The 15,963-nt window shown below is 40.9% G+C and overlaps 1 protein-coding gene across 1 annotated transcript in view; it reads left to right on the top strand.

The window, feature by feature from the left end:
- The window catches only part of TXNL1 (thioredoxin like 1), a gene marked incomplete at its 3' end in the record, with an annotated part of 151,903 nt that extends 141,005 nt beyond the window's left edge, over window positions 1-10,898 (top strand). Inside the window, 1 exon segment of the mRNA XM_044074919.1 lies at window positions 10,794-10,898. Within this exon segment, the coding sequence (XP_043930854.1) occupies window positions 10,794-10,898 (105 nt within the window).
- Between the last annotated feature and the right edge of the window lie 5,065 nt (window positions 10,899-15,963).

The raw sequence follows: 15,963 nt of genomic DNA, 5'->3' as shown, positions 1-15,963 counted from the left end.
CTTGCCCTATTTGTATTCCTGCTGGTACACTAATGTGAAACCTTGGCAGATTAAACCATATAGCAATTTGTTGGATTATTTATATGTTGGTTTATTTCATTGACAGCCTTACACATAGGTGAACTAGACAATTTCCTATTGCGACATGCATGCAACAGCACTCTTTCCCTGTTTATGTTTTAGAGGAATATTTCAATGCTTTAAAAAATAAATAAAATGAAGCTCTACAAAATAGAGAAAATGTGCCTGCAAGATTATCTGGTAATCCAGGGGCTGTACTACACTTGACTTCATGTAACTCCTGTTGAGTTTAAATATTGCAGGGTAATGAAAGTTAAGATCTTGGCAGCATTCAAATGTATGTTCGAAAGCACATGTGAAGGAAGTTGTTTTCTTTTTTTTCTTAAAACTCTGTATGTTCTGCAGAAAGAGTTTGAGGAATGGCGTGTTGTTGTTATTTTTAAATAACGTTGGCAGTGCTCAACCAGATACTTTTTGACTATTTCTGGCTTTGCAGGGACAGTTGATATGAGAGGAGTGGCGTAGTGATGTGATGCATTTTACTATTTTGACATTGCTGGCAGTGATAAGCTAGATGTTTTTCGCAATATTTCTGGCTTTGTGATTTGTGTGGCAGTTTGAGTGAGATGAGTGTTGTATTTTTTTCAGTGTTGCTGGCAGTGATCAACCAGATATTTAGGGCAATATTTCTCTGGCTTTGTGAATTATGTGGAGTAACTTGGATTGAGATACTTTAATGTGTGGTAACTTGTTTGTGTGGACTGCGGAGGTGAAATAATAATACATAGCCATTAGATGTCCTGGCTATAACTGCTGGGTGGATGGTTGGGAATTGGCTGAATGAAAGTAACTGACATTGTCATTTGCTTATTTTAAATCTGTTACTATATGATGTTGCCGAACTAGTGTGCATTTCTGAGAAGTAAGATGGATGACTTGACTAGACGCCTTGTATGGAAGGACAGACTAGGCATAATTGCTTTGGCTCTTTAATTTGAAGGGAAATGGCTAGCTGCCTGCTGCTATTTCCTTATTTTTGGATTTGCAGCATTAATGTAATTATGTGAAGTAATGTGCAATATTTTAATATGTGGTGACTATTTGGAACAAAGATGAAATGCATTGCACGGACAACCTGTTTTATCACAATCTGACATCTGAGTCATACACAGTTTATAGGCATGTACTAGGTTAGCTGCCCTTGTGGGACCATTTTAAGCCTAGCCAACTTCCTTTTCAGAGGTGAGAATTAAACCCTGTACCTTGTGTCTGTGAGGTAAACAGCCTTAATCATTATTCCAACCTCCAGCCCTTGTGCCTTGATGGTTCGGTTGGGGTTGCCTGGATGAAAGTAGGGACCATGTTGTCATTAAAACAGACACACGCGCGCTCACACATATACACACAGATGCATCACAGAATACCTAGACTTTAAGAAGTCTTTGGGATGGAGGTCCCCACACACCAAGGCTGTATAAGTGCATTTTGACATGGGCTTAGTAATCGCCTCTGTAAACCAAACCTAGTCTAAAACCAGCTCTGCTTATAGGTGTCCATAGAAGATTGTTGTACTGTGCCTTTTTACTTCGGACACAAGTTTATCTAAGGCTGGCCCCGGTTGGCTGTAGTTTAGTAGTAATTTAGCCGGAAATCTCTGCCTAAAATAAAAAGATTTGCATTGGTGCTGAGTTGCACTTACTGAAGACCTACTTAAGTTTGTGCCTTTCTTTTCAAACGATAGTGCTTACCTCCCAAATCAAGCAAGACTGTATATTAACACTGATATATATATATATATATATATATATATATATATATATCTACTCTTCCACTCTTAAACTTAAAAGTAGTTCAAGCACTACATTGACTTCTATTGGTAACTTATTCTGTAGACCGGAAATATGTTAAGATTTGTTTTCATTTTTGTAGATTTAGGTCTCTAGTGTGTACATTTCTAGAGCCACTGGTTTTATGAAGAAATGGAAAGTCAACTGGATTGGATTTTTCTTAAGTGAAATTCAGATCACTTCAGAGCAGCCTAGGCTGAGTACAAGTCTAATGTTTTGGGATAGTTGACTGAATTAGGGTTGGGTAACTTTGGGGCCTTTGTAGTTGAGCGATGTGCTTGGATTTCTGCATACCATAGGGATATTGTGTTTGGTGGCACTGAGAAGGCAAAAGGATGGTGGTAGAATGATCTCTTTGATGTTGAACATATTCCCTTGGAAATTAACTGAGCCAGATAGGATTTCCAGACTATGATGACTGAAGAATTGGGTTTTTGTACCATTTCTTCATCTTTTGGTCACCAATCTATGCAGCTGGTTACTGACATCCATTCCACCCATTTTGCAATTGGATGGGCGTATCTGACTTAAGCATGATAGCAGTCTAAGTGTTATGCTACGTGTTATCACTTGGTAAACAATTGTTTGGTGGGGGCTGGTTTTCCACTTTATGGTTTGGATTTTTCCAGCTGTTATCATTTGTTCTAGACAGGTTTACAATTCAACAGAACTTGATCTGCTAGTTTTGTGCTAGGGTGATGTATATCACTAAATGCAGTGTTCTTTCCCAGATAGAAAACCCTTCTGATAGTGTCAGTTTTCCCCTTTCCCCCTTGGTTAGTTCTGCCAGGACATTGTCCTAATAATATAGCTATAGTTCTGTATAGTAGTACAGATGGATCCCATGCTATTTCCATGACATTTTTTGTACACATCAAAATTCCACATACCTTCCACTGTTAGTCTTTTGAGTTTTCAGACAACTTATAGCTGTATATGCCAAACTGAGGCCTTTTTATTGGCATATACCACTGAGAAACCCTGTACCTTGTGTCTGTGAAGTAAACACCTTAATCATTGTACCAGTCCCCAACCCTTGTGCCATGAACAGCTAGCCTGCCTATTGACAAGAGTGACTTGTCAGTGTACATGTTTTGTTAGTGTATACACAGTTTTTTGTGGAAATTTATGGATCTGATGTCAATTTTCATTCATCCTTAGTGTGTGGGAATCTGATCCGACTGATGTTTCAGCTCGTGGAAGCCTACAAACTCAAGAGCTCTTCCCTATCCATAATGCTGTGGTCCCCATTCCCCTCAGATCTCATTTGTTGCTCTTCACTTTCAGATGTGGTTGCTGACTGCTCTCGAGTGTCATCTTGTGCGTGATAAGTCTGTTTGAAAAACTTAATTTGCATGTTGTGTCTTTTGTGATATTCTTCCTGCTACTGTAGCAATGATTTCTCTCTCTTTTTTTTAGATACTGCTTTTGGTACTTTTTTCCCCTACCCTCTCTTAATCTCTTAAAAAAAAAAAAAAAAAAAAAAAAAAAAAAACTTGTGTCTGTGTTATTGATGGTGCTTCTGTAACCTTGAATTTACTTCTTCGTTTCACAGGTATCTCTCTACAGAAAAATCTCTGAGAAGATTTAAAAGCGCAGTAAATGCAGACACAAGATGCCCTTTTCAGGCCGGCGTTCCTCGTGTGTACTGATTGGGGTCTGAACACCTGGACAAGCATTGTAACATCCGTGAAGCCTTCAGTCCTAGGGCCCTCATGGAAAAGTTCATTTTGAAAGGGATGTTGCCTCAACTTTCTCCCAAGCCATCTCTGGGGTCCAACCTTCAACTTCATCTAAGCCAAGGGACCATACAAAAAGGTCCAGGTTGGCTGAAGCTCCATCTTCCTCGGAGCCGAAGAGATAAGTGCCTAGGTCTGATCTGACTTTGCCAATATCTCGTAAATCTTCAGATCCGACAAAAAAGGTATCCACAAATCCTGAGAGCGACTATTTTGAATCCAAAGTCCTCTCATCCAAAACCTTTTCCTCTGATTGTTTGCTTGCCATCATTTGATCCAGCATCATCTAGGGTCCCCTATCCCTTTCTGGAGAGTCGCTCTAGGTCTTCTATTGTGTCCTCCTGCTCTTCTAAAAGTCTCTCTGAGGCAGATGTAGCAAGGATGGGTGAGGGAACTGGTCACAGAACAACTTCAGAAGGGTATCCTTATAGTTCCAAGCCATTGACTTCCACCAGGGTCTGCTCCTCCTCTGGCTTGACATGTGGGATCAGATTTGTTATTGGATCCAAGTGCTCAGGTCCTGTTTGTGTTGGATATGAAGAGGCTGGTTTCTTTGGATCCGACAATGACTGAGTTTGTCGGCTCATACCTTTTCAGATCCAGATGGCTCTCTGAGCCAAGGCTTCTGTACCGAATTCGAGGGGGTCCAGTCGACTCTGAGGTTCTGTGAGCCTTCTTGCTCTCTTGGAGCTTTGACATTTGATATTTCTGCTCCGGTTTCCTCCTCGAGCAGACAGCCTGCGGGGAGGGTGGAGTTGGCAGACTAGGGACTCCCTCTCGCTGCTCTGTTGGTCTCCTCCTCTCCGAGGAGTTCAGCCTTTGAGGTGGTGAAGAGAGTCTTCTCTGTGCTCACAGATTAGGCGAGTCCTTCCCTCTGTTCCACCCTTGACCACCCAACTGACTTTGCCACATGATCTTCTCTACTGTACACCACTGGGACAATTGGCCCAGAGCTTCCAGTCTACCCAGTTTGGGATTCTTACCTCATCCGATACTTCCCGGACCATTTCACCGAGGAAGTCCGTTGGAAGAGGTGGTGTAAGAGGAAACACATGGACTCACCCCAGCAGTTGTTCCCCCCCGGGTACAGACTTTGAGGACGAGAGTCTCCCAAATCGCCACCTGATGACTTCTCCTTTGGAGACATCCTCCAAGTCCTAAAGCAAAATGTGGCTGATCTAGCCGTAACCCATGTCCTGAAGAGTCTGTATACCTGGAAGTTTTCAAGACTTGGCCTATCTTCCTGGGTAGCTCCGCCTGCCAGTGAGCTGATGGGTTTAATTTGTCGAAAGGCTTGGAAGGAACCTGACTCTACCGAACCCATCCCTAAGAGACTAGGTAAAATTATGGCACCTCCAGTTCATCTGTCCACCCCTTTACTACGGAGTCTAGGTGGACGGCTGTGGGAAGTGAATGCACACTAGGGTGACTTTTGCCATATGTTTGCTGAATTATCTAGCCCACTCCACGAGACTGCAAAGTGACTAATTAACAAACTTTCCAACTCGTTAGCAAGGACCAACGCTGAAGGGGCCCAAGCATCTGTGGTCCTTTAGTTGACTACCTTGCAGTCAGTTGCGACCTTGTCAATGAAGTTCCTCTCCAATGCAGCAGAAGGTGCCTCATGGGTGGTGGGTCAGACATATCCATCAGGAGACATGGCTGGATGCACCTGTGATTTTTGCTGAGCCTTTTAAGTCTTCTTTCGTCAACGCTCCGTTTGATGGATTTTCACTTGTTGGACCCATGGAAACTCTCTCTCCAGGTGTGAAAAAGATGGAAAGACCTTGTCTGCTGTTGGAGTACCTTTTTTTGACCCACCCCTCCTCCAACATTCTATTTCAAGGAATCGATGGGGAGACCGCAAAATGTAGTTCAGAAAATCTCAAGGTGCATTCGAAGAAGCACATGGAACTGGTTTCCCCCAGAGGCAGAGGGGGAAATGATCTTGTGGCAGAGGAGGCCCGCAGAATGCAAGGTACAGAGAGGCTTTTTTTGGCAGGCCCTGTCAGTGCTCCTGAAAGAAGGCCCAATTGTCTTCCTCTGGAGACATTCTGGTGTTGACTCCCTGCAATTAAACAGCCTGGTTAAGTATAACAAATAGCACTTTGGTGCAAAGAATTATTACCAGTGGGTATAACATACCCTTTTTACTTCCGTCTCCATCGATAAAACTCTTTAATGTTCTACCCAATCCAATGGAGCCAGCAACTCAAATTCTAAATCCATAAAACCAAACGAAACCAAGAAGTACACAAAAAAGTTTAAGCCTTCACAAACAGGTGCTGGATTTATTTTTCAAACTGCAAGTAAGCGCTTTTGTTCCAAAAAACATTTACACGGAACTTCATCAGACAATTACAAAAAAATGAGTGCCTGGTTAAATACTTTTAAAGCAAGACATCACTTCCTGACTCGTATTTAAAAGCACAGTGTCTTACTTGCACATTAAAAGATGGGATTTAAAAACATACTTTAAGAAAAAGTGAAACATGTAAATGTGCATGAATAGTAAAACATGAACCCTGACATTATAAACTATGAAGTATTTTAAAAAGCACAAAAAATGTGTATAATGCAGCGGTAGCATTCTTGCTTCACAGCAAGAGGTTCTCCCGTTCGATTCTCTGCTGGAGTGCGGGGAGTGCCTTCTGTGTGGAGTCTGCATGTCCTCCCCAAGGTTGGGTGGGCGATCGACGTGTAAATGGGCATGCTTTCGTTGAAGGTTGGACGTCGAGCTGGCACCTCGGCATTTGTGGAAATCTACTGCCAATCATTAGCGGACCGGAGTTCTGCTGTGGCGACCCCTAACTGGGAAAAGCCGAAAGACTAACAACATCATACATATGAAGTTTCTGACGTGGCACAAGACATATTTTTCTACTAACTTTCTATGGTTATAACAGCAATATTTTTAATTTTTTCCTTGCTGTGACTTCTCTAACTTGAAGCCGTTATGTAAGTTCCCCATACTAAAGGGGTGGCGTAAGCCACAAAACTATGGGCTAGGCTTGTAAATGCCCTCTGGCAGATAGCCTAGTATGAACCTATGAACCTATAATGACCGACAATATTGAGTTTCAGACTTCATGCCCTTCAGGAAAACGTGTACTAGTGCAAAACACATTATTATAGCCTCTTTAACTATATAACAAGACGTATTCTACCCTTTGTCTCTGAAGTTATTCCTCCCCAACTTGAAATCACTCTGAGACATTTTGAGTTTCAGACTTTATATTTACATACATATGAAATTCTGATTAAAAATGAGCTACTATAAATAATGCTATCTATTCAGGGCTTTCAGTTTTAAAATACTGGCTAAAGACATGCTGTCATTTAGTCCAGGCCAGTGTACTGAATCCAAATGGATCTGCCAGTTCAGTTCATTCCTCTCAAGGAAATAGGACACCCCCCCCCCCCCCCCCAATATGAGCCAAACTGAGTACCTTCTGCACTGCATGGACGTACATAGGATCTTAAGATTTTATGTTAGCAAACCTGAGAAATTCAGGAATTTATCTGCTCTTCATCTTGTGTTGCATAAAGGGACGACCTTGTATCGAAGAACACCTGTCAAAATGGTTGTGACTGTGCAATATAAAAATATTGATGTATTATATGGTGTGTTTCTTAAACAATGCCAATATCAACAGTATTTGTACAGCAGATACCGAGACAGATCTAAATTCCTTTGGCAGACACCTCAAACTGTCATTACAAAGGCAAGATCTGATTTTGGTGTTTCTGTGATGGAGATGTTCTCTTGGCCAGCTCCACTCAGGTGTGTTCCTAGGGACTCTGTTCTAATTAATGAAGATGAGTGATGTCTTAACACTTTATGGTGAGTACGTAGGTTTATTTAAATATAATTTCAACTGTGCCATAATTCATATTTACAGTTTTGTAAACCTTTTTTTTTTCCTATTGTAATGCTGAAATAGAGTAGTAGTAGTACTGGCTAATATGGCAGATGTCTGTTTTTGTGGTACAGCTATGCTGGCATTTTATGAATTGTAGTTTTCTGATTAGTTTTGTACTGTGTGCCATCTCGAAGCTGCATTGAAAACAGAATAACAGTGGCTTGGTAAGTGTAATTAAGACATGTAAGAGGGTGTTTGAAACAGCTGTACTTTTACTACTCGATGTTGAGAGCGAGGGGGGGGGGGGAGTCATAGTTTTGTAGTTTTCTTCTTTGAGATGGGAGTGGCATATCTAGAACTAGTAAATTAAATAATTTGCCACCAGATGTTTTCAAACAAATAACACCCTTGGGCACCATTACAGGTTGTGTAGGTAAATAAAATTAGCAGAGTCTTGATGAAAGAAACTTTAAGCTGTTTTTCAAACGCGGGGACATGCATCTTCCGTGTGCATTCTGAGAGAACGCCATCTTATACATATTGGTGTTACAATTAAGATATTATCGCTGCTACTTTGGAATGTATGTGCGAATGTTTCCTTTTGTGTAGCAGATTGTACTGATGTTGGGGGTAACTCTCCACTTTGATATTTCACCTAAGGATTGGGTTCTTGGCTGCTTTGGTTTGATATGTGGTCCAGAGTACTGCTTTTTGGGGCAGTAATGCTCATGGCAGTACTCTGTATAGGGAGCTTGTTTACTGCATACTTGCTGTTGGGCTTTGCTCCCTCAGCAGTGTAAATTCTTGTGGATGAAAACATATGGTTAGTCACTCCGAGCTGCCCATATAGCTTTCTTGAGGGGAATTGCCATACACTATGTTGGGAGTGGTTTTCCCAGGTCGAGCATTCCACCCATAGAGCAGACCTTCCTTCATTTGGGGAATTGCTTTTTCCCTGCTGGGTTACCAAATTAGGAAAGGGTTTGTGGTGATCATGTTCTCCCTTTATGGGCTTGAAGGAAGGAGATGGGGCTTCTGGCATCTCCGTCATTTTACTTCTCATTATAAAGTCTGATTGTTGCAGAGTACTTTCCTTGGTGCCCAAGTCTGACATTGATTTTGTGTCCAGTCCTTCTGAAATTCTGAGAATACTTCCTGTAGTTAGCCAGGGATGTTCTGCTTTACAGGGATGACAGTTGACCACCTTTGCTTCTGGCTGGGGTCCTGAAACAGGGACCCCAAGCCCATTGGGAAACTCTAACCCTGTGTGTTATCATTGGATCCATTTTTCCACTAGGACATTGCTAACTCTGCCTCCCTTACTTTTCAGAGAAGTACTTTCCATCCCTGAGTGGAGATCCCTTTCCTTCTGGGAACATGGACTGCTTGTTTATCAGGATTTTTATTTTGTCTGCTTTTAAACCTTTTGGTCTTTGGCCTGATGCTCCAGGAGTTTGTCCACAAGCTGATACGCAGAACCAAAAAGAAGGAAGGATTCTTTCTAAAGGTGTTAGTGCTTTGGGCTTGGAAGTTTATCTTTTCCATTTCTTTCTTGGGTGGGCTACCTTTTCTGAGAATGTGGTAGTTTTGTTCCCCTAAACTGTTCATTTTTACAGGGGCAGAAACTGGGGTAAATGAGCCTTTCATGCATTGGAGTAGTGCAACCTTCTTTAGGGTTCCCCTCATATTTATGTACTGGCTAATTAGATGAATCAGTGGTTTGTTTCCCTTTCCCATGGTAGTTGTCTGACAGTTTGTGTTCTTTATGCCTTTGGGTGGTTCTGTCTACTGGCACTAGCTTGTCAAGTCTGCTTGCTTCCTCTGTTCTTGATGGTCTTGTTCACCACAGGCCTTTGGCTTCAAGTTGCTTTCATGCTAGCACCATCTCCTTAATGGCTGCCAGGTGGTCTTCAAAGTAATGACAGACTTGGTTTCTCCTACTAGTGGTTGGATTGCTGGTGGTGGTGAACAATATAGTAACTAGCAAGACTGTCTCACAGGGCTGAAAGTGGCCAGCAAGGGAATTAAAAAAAAATCAACCAGTGTAGCCCTCTTGTGTTGCTTCATTTTGGGATATCACTGTGAATTTGTTTCATTTCACATCTGCTGTCATGTACCGCCTTTACCACACCATCACTGTTATGTCTTTCCATTTTTTCGATGGCTAGTGTCATGGATTACTTGTGCAACTTATTTTCTGAAGTTCAGAGTCTTAATCTTGGCATAGTTTGGTGCACTGTGTAGCTAGAACTTTAGGTCACATTAAGGTACTCCGTGTCATATCAGTATTATTCAGCGAGTTGGATAAGATTTTGAGGTCGCTAGTGTTTCAGTGTTTTCTTTTTTCATCACCTCCTAAGGGCCATCTGTTTAGCCCTGCTAGCTGTCTTGCTGCTCTAAGCTCATTTCTTACCTTGCTGACCTTCTGAGCCCAAGTGTTTTGGCTTTTAAGACTGGATGATGACCCTTTCTGGGTGCCCCCCCCCCATCCTAAAGCAGATATTTCCCTGGTGGGTATCTTTACATGGATGAGGTTGAATTTCCCCCTTAACACTTCAGGACTGTGCTAGATGGCTCTGCTGCCAGCACCTAACTGGACAATTTGTTCTAGGAAACTGACATTCTAGGGCTAGTTAAAAACCCTACAAGCCCATTCATTTCTCTCTGGGAATCCTGATTTGCCTTCCATTCCCCAATATTTCAGGTGGTATGGAGCACCCAGCTTGCTGATCCTGGCAAGCCCCCTCCCCCTTATAAGTTCTTTCAAACTCTGCCATGGTCATTTTCTGTGTCTCTGCACACTGTATTCTGTTCAGCACAATGATAGGGCTTGGCAGGTGTCGCCCTTGTGCTGAGTTAGAGCTGCGCCCCCCCCCCCCCCAAGGTAGGTAAAGAAGTAGCACACTTCAGTCTTCCACAGCCAGGACTTTTATTTTTAGTCAGGGAGCTAGCAAGTAGGGTATAGTTTTGAGTTTTATGGTCACATTTAAGATATGTAATAAAAGAAGCAGTTAACTGAGAACAGAACACATTGCTGGTATCACTTCAAAACCCCGTTTTCTTAATAGTTGAGGAAGTTGCGTACTTTGACATTGGTATTTGAGGTATTCTGCAGCCTACTGTTAACTAATGCTAATGCAGCATCTTGTCTCTTGGGTGAATGGAACACCCTGGGCTGTGTTTTGACTTTTTGTTTCAAATACCTGGTTATTTCCCAGCATGATGGGTGTACTGTAACATTTACTGTGTTGTATGCAACAGGTATTCAGATTACAGTAGAACCGATGCTTAATGTGCATTTTTTTCTTTCATTTTTTTATTAGATGTTTGTTAAGTCTAACCAAGGAAACGAGGAAACCACAAGAATCAGTTACTTTACTTTTATTGGAACACCAGTTCAGGCAACAAACATGAATGACTTCAAAAGAGTAAGCGGTTTGATTCTTTTCTTTTTCATTAGTATTTAGTTGTAGCCGATGTTTTTAGTACACCTGACGGAAGTACTGAGATGCATTGCAGGACTAATGCACTAGTATTGAGTATTTAAGTGTTATATTGCAGAAGTTTTAGCTGTGCTACTATAAAATAGGAACACTCTGTATTGGGTTCATTGAAGGTGTTTACCTGTGATCTCCGTATGGAATATTTTTTTGTTTTTGCAACACTGCTATATCTTTTAGATGTGCTTATGTGTGGTTTAGCTTAGAAGTGGCAGAAATAAAGGACTGTTGTGGATCTGTAAAGAATCCTTAATTGTGTTATGTAAATTTTCATTAGGGCAGAGAAAGAATCTGAGAAAGCACGAGGTGCGATGTAATCCGACTGAGGTGGTATGAGGGACACACCATATGTGTGTGTTTCTGTATGGGGTGGGGTAGTGGGGGGAAGTTGCCCAGGAAGACTGGGATCAGGAACTGGTGATGTCAGTTTACAAAGGTAAAACAAAACTTGACCCAAGGAATTAGTTTGATAAGCCTAGCTTAACTGGTCAAAAAAAAAATTAAGTGCCAAAGTCCTGTTTCATTGAAGTTTCTGGAGCAGAATAGGCTGCTGGTTTTGTAATGCGGAAGTCCTGTCCACCTTATAGCACCACTTCTGTGAGTAGATGATCAAGGTGGTGGGTAAGGAACAGTTGGTGGATGTGCATTAATTGGATTTTGGAAAGCCTTTAACTCCGCCCCAGGCTTCAGATTTCTTTAAAAAATAGAGTAGGAAGAGGAAGTAATCTTTGTCGATAAGTGCTGATGTGGGTAGAAGGCACTAAAGGAGTTGGGGGCAACAAATGGGGGAGAAGGTGAGCTTTAAGAGGGAAAACTGACAAGTGATATCCATGAGAACTGTTGCTGGGTAGAGTTCTTTTTGATGTTTGTCTCTGATGTGAATTGGGGCATGAAGGACTCTGGTGTCTCTCTGCTTATGACACCAAAGTGGGTAGTAATCAAGAGGTAGCTTATGCATGTGTGATGGGCCAAATTTAAAAATCCAGAGTGTGAAATGATTTGGGGGGATTATAGAAAATATGAATGAGCAGGCTGAGTGGGAGAGGCAGCAGTTGAGGGCTTTAAAAAAAAAAAAAAAAAAAAAAAAGCTTAGCATTCCTGGAGTCTTAATCCTGAAGGGACAAGGTGGCAGCTACCTTAGGCTTTTGTATCTGATAGTTTATTATAGGAAGTTGATTTCACTTTTTCCCCTTTATTTGTGATTGCATAAACTTTTAGAAATTGCAGGTGTGTGTTTAGATTCTCTTATTTTTGGAAAGAAATCTTTAATATTGTAGGTATATATAACCAGCGACGACAAGCTTCAGACCACGAAGAACCTCCAAAACCAGATAGTACCTTAAACGCAATTTTATTATTTAAATGCACAATAAAACAGCAGCGTTTTCGCTACTCTAACAAGGTAGCTTCTTCAGAGGAAGTAAAAGGCAGCGCTAATAGCACGCTCTTTTTAAAAGTTGGTGCTAACAACATAATTACATCACTTCCTGGATGATGTCTTTATACTTTATACTTTTCAAAGGTGACTCTACATTAGCACATTCATTCGTTGATTATTTGAACTCAACGACAACATTTTTGAAATTTACTCACCACTTTGACACTGATGTGATTGATTACCTTGATGTTAGACTGTCAAGAGTGCCATCAACCCGCAAGTTTAAATCTGTCATTTTTAGGAAGGATACATACATTAATTCTTTCCTACATTTTACGAGCTCACACCCATTCAAACAAAAAAGAGCTATAGTGAAAGGACAACTGGTGAGGGCAGTGAGAATGTGTAGTGAGATGCATGATTTCTTACTTGAAGGTACATATTTAAAGGAGCTTTTTCTTAATCGTGGCTATCCCCAGACCTTAGTGGATGACTTGATGAATGAAGTAGAAACTAAGAGAATTAATGTTTTTTATAAACCACTTCTTACAGGGTTTCCCGCAGCTGATCATGTCACAACTGCGGCACCGGTTATCACAGTTAATTCTCTCATAGCGGCTCCTTCTACCTCTACTGTTGAACCCTTACTAGAAGAGTACCCATGTAGTTTTATTACGATATTTAATCTTAATTCTAATGTTATTCAAGGAATTCTGACCAAGAACTGGTACTTCATTTCTACTAACTCCATGCTATCTGGTAAATTGGGTGCAAAACCCCGTACAGTTTTTAAGAGAGGTAGGAACATTAAGGACTTACTTCAAAGTGGCCCAACAGCAGTATTCTATAACAGGACTATGGGATCTTTTGCATGTGGGTTGTGCAATTGGTGTAATTACATAAAGATAGGTAGTTCATTTTGTATCTTGGATAGAAAATACTGCATCCACCATAGAATAAACTGTGACACAAAATCGATCATTTATGTGGCCTTTTGCACATGCTGTCCCGCCTTCTACGTCTGCAAGACCGACAGAAGGTTCAAGGAACGCATCTATCAGCATTGTTATGCCATTAAAAAGAATAAGTGTGAAAATGCTCTGGCTAAGCACACAGTTAATCACCCAGGCCATGCGTTTCTTTTTATGGGCATAGATAATTTGCCCACATCTATTAGGGGTGGCCCTACCTCGATTTTACTGGAAACACGTGAGCTAATGTGGCAATTGAAATTGGATGCTTTCAACATACCAGGTCTTAATGAAAGCTGTAATATTGCACCTATTTTAAAGTACAAATCTTATTTGAGATGAAGTTTTTGTGTGATATTTAATGCTAACACTACTTTACCTAATTTATTTTAAGTTGTATTTTACTCCATCTCACATTGGTGTTTTATGTTACTTTCAATTTTTATTCTTTTTTACTAGTAGAAGTGATGAGAGCTTGCAATCGACTTGTCTTTTCACCATTGAGTGCAAATAGTGGTCTTAAACTGCATACACTTTTTCAGACACTAATTTAAGTCCTGTATTGTACATAGTTTTTTAGTCTTTCTTTGTAATTGACTTGCGACTTAAAAGTATGTTTTTTGTCAATGTTCAATACAGAAACATTGTGGCTATTGATCATTTTTTCCATTGCATAAAATTCAAAACTCTTATATCCTCTGTTTCAGTTAAACCTATACACTTCATAGCGTAAGTCTTTTTGGTTTATATTGTTTAAAAAATTCTTGTTAAAAAACTTCTCCAGGAAGTGATGTAATTATGTTGTTAGCACCAACTTTTAAAAAGAGCGTGCTATTAGCGCTGCCTTTTACTTCCTCTGAAGAAGCTACCTTGTTAGAGTAGCGAAAACGCTGCTGTTTTATTGTGCATTTAAATAATAAAATTGCGTTAAGGTACTATCTGGTTTTGGAGGTTCTTCGTGGTCTGAAGCTTTTTGTTGCTGGTTTGTGCACTGTTTTAGATTTGTTCACAGGTATATATAACCAAACAAGTCACCATGCCGTTTTGTGTATGCATTTTTTTCAATAACTACTAGGTACAGCAGCTTTCATCTCTACATTGCAGTGCTGCATTTTTGTTTCTGCATAACTGTACTTCCTTGGTATCTACTCTCCTTGTTGTTTAGGAGAGTACATGATTAGACAGTTTATTGGACAATTCCATATTATTCTGATTTTTAAGTTGCAATTTGTCTGTGTTGAAAGTGGGATATATTGGTAATCCACTAAAATTCCTCTAAAACAGAGCAGTCGTAACACATTTTACTGATGCATTGTATGCTTGGCACAATGCTTGCAAATGCAAACTTATTTACATTGCTGTCTCCCAAGTCTCTTGCGAATAAGAAGACAAGGCAAACAGCTAAAAAAGCAAGTGTGGCACCATTAAGCCTCTGCCCTCGCCCCAACATAAAAAAATATAGGCAGGAAATGAGCATCTATGCCCTTTACATAGCCATAAGACAGTGTATTGCTGAAAACATCATCAAACTTCTTACTGCTTATCTGTTTAATGCACAGAATACTTCTGCCTACAGAAAAGCTGCATAGTCCACTATAGAAACTAGTGCCTGTCTAGATCCACTTTACTGCTTAGTGCAGAGGGCAGCATCACAATGAGTAGCAGCAAAGTCCTACATTTCTTAACTTGAACCACTTCACATTTGTAAATGAATACACTTTTGTCCAAATCATGCCCCTGCTTTGACACAGACGTAATCTAATCCACCCATCAGCAAAGTTAACAGGGGTTAAATAAGTCATTCAGTATTTCTTCATAATAGTTTTTAAAACATAACCAGTATAGCCGTTTTGTCAAGTCTGGCAAATAGTTAGCATGACTAATGCATTAAAACTCTTCCACGCTCTATCCTTAGTCATCCACAACACACTGTGGCACACCTACTAGACAATTCAAGTAGATGTAATTATTAGCACATTTTTAAAAGTTGGAGGGCCATTCCTACAAAATGACACTATCAGGATGACGGGGAGAGCACCAAACACCATTATGTGTACCTGGATGTTTGCCCATCTAGATGGCTTTCAGTGTAGGAAGTCGAGACTAACTTTTGTTGAGAATTGTGTGCCTGAAACATATCTTTATAAAATGAACCTCTGTCAGCAAATATTTCTCAAATTAGTTGCTGGTTAGCATATCTGTATCTGTTTTTCATGTCTCACATTTTAGACAAATGAAGCGAGTCTTATTTTGTGTCCTTGTGTGTCTCTCTGGTGAGTGTGTCTCTCTGGTGAGTGTGTCTCTCTGGTGAGTGTGTCTCTCTCTGGTGAGTGTGTCTCTCTCTGGTGAGTGTGTCTCTCTCTGGTGAGTGTGTCTCTCTCTGGTGAGTGTGTCTCTCTCTGGTGAGTGTGTCTCTCTCTGGTGAGTGTGTGTGTCTGGTGAGTGTGTGTGTGTGTGTGTGTCTGGTGAGTGTGTGTGTCTGGTGAGTGTGTGTGTCTGGTGAGTGTGTGTGTCTGGTGAGTGTGTGTGTCTGGTGAGTGTGTGTGTCTGGTGAGTGTGTGTGTCTGGTGAGTGTGTGTGTGTCTGGTGAGTGTGTGTGTGTCTGGTGAGTGTGTGTGTCTGGTGAGTGTGTGTGTCTGGTGGT

The sequence above is a fragment of the Protopterus annectens genome, chromosome 1.part1, assembly GCF_019279795.1.
Source record: "Protopterus annectens isolate FY-2018-M chromosome 1.part1, PAN1.0, whole genome shotgun sequence".
NCBI lineage: Eukaryota > Metazoa > Chordata > Ceratodontiformes > Protopteridae > Protopterus > Protopterus annectens.
The sequence above is the reverse complement of the archived record's forward strand: the minus strand, read 5'-3'. Positions and strand labels throughout refer to the sequence as shown.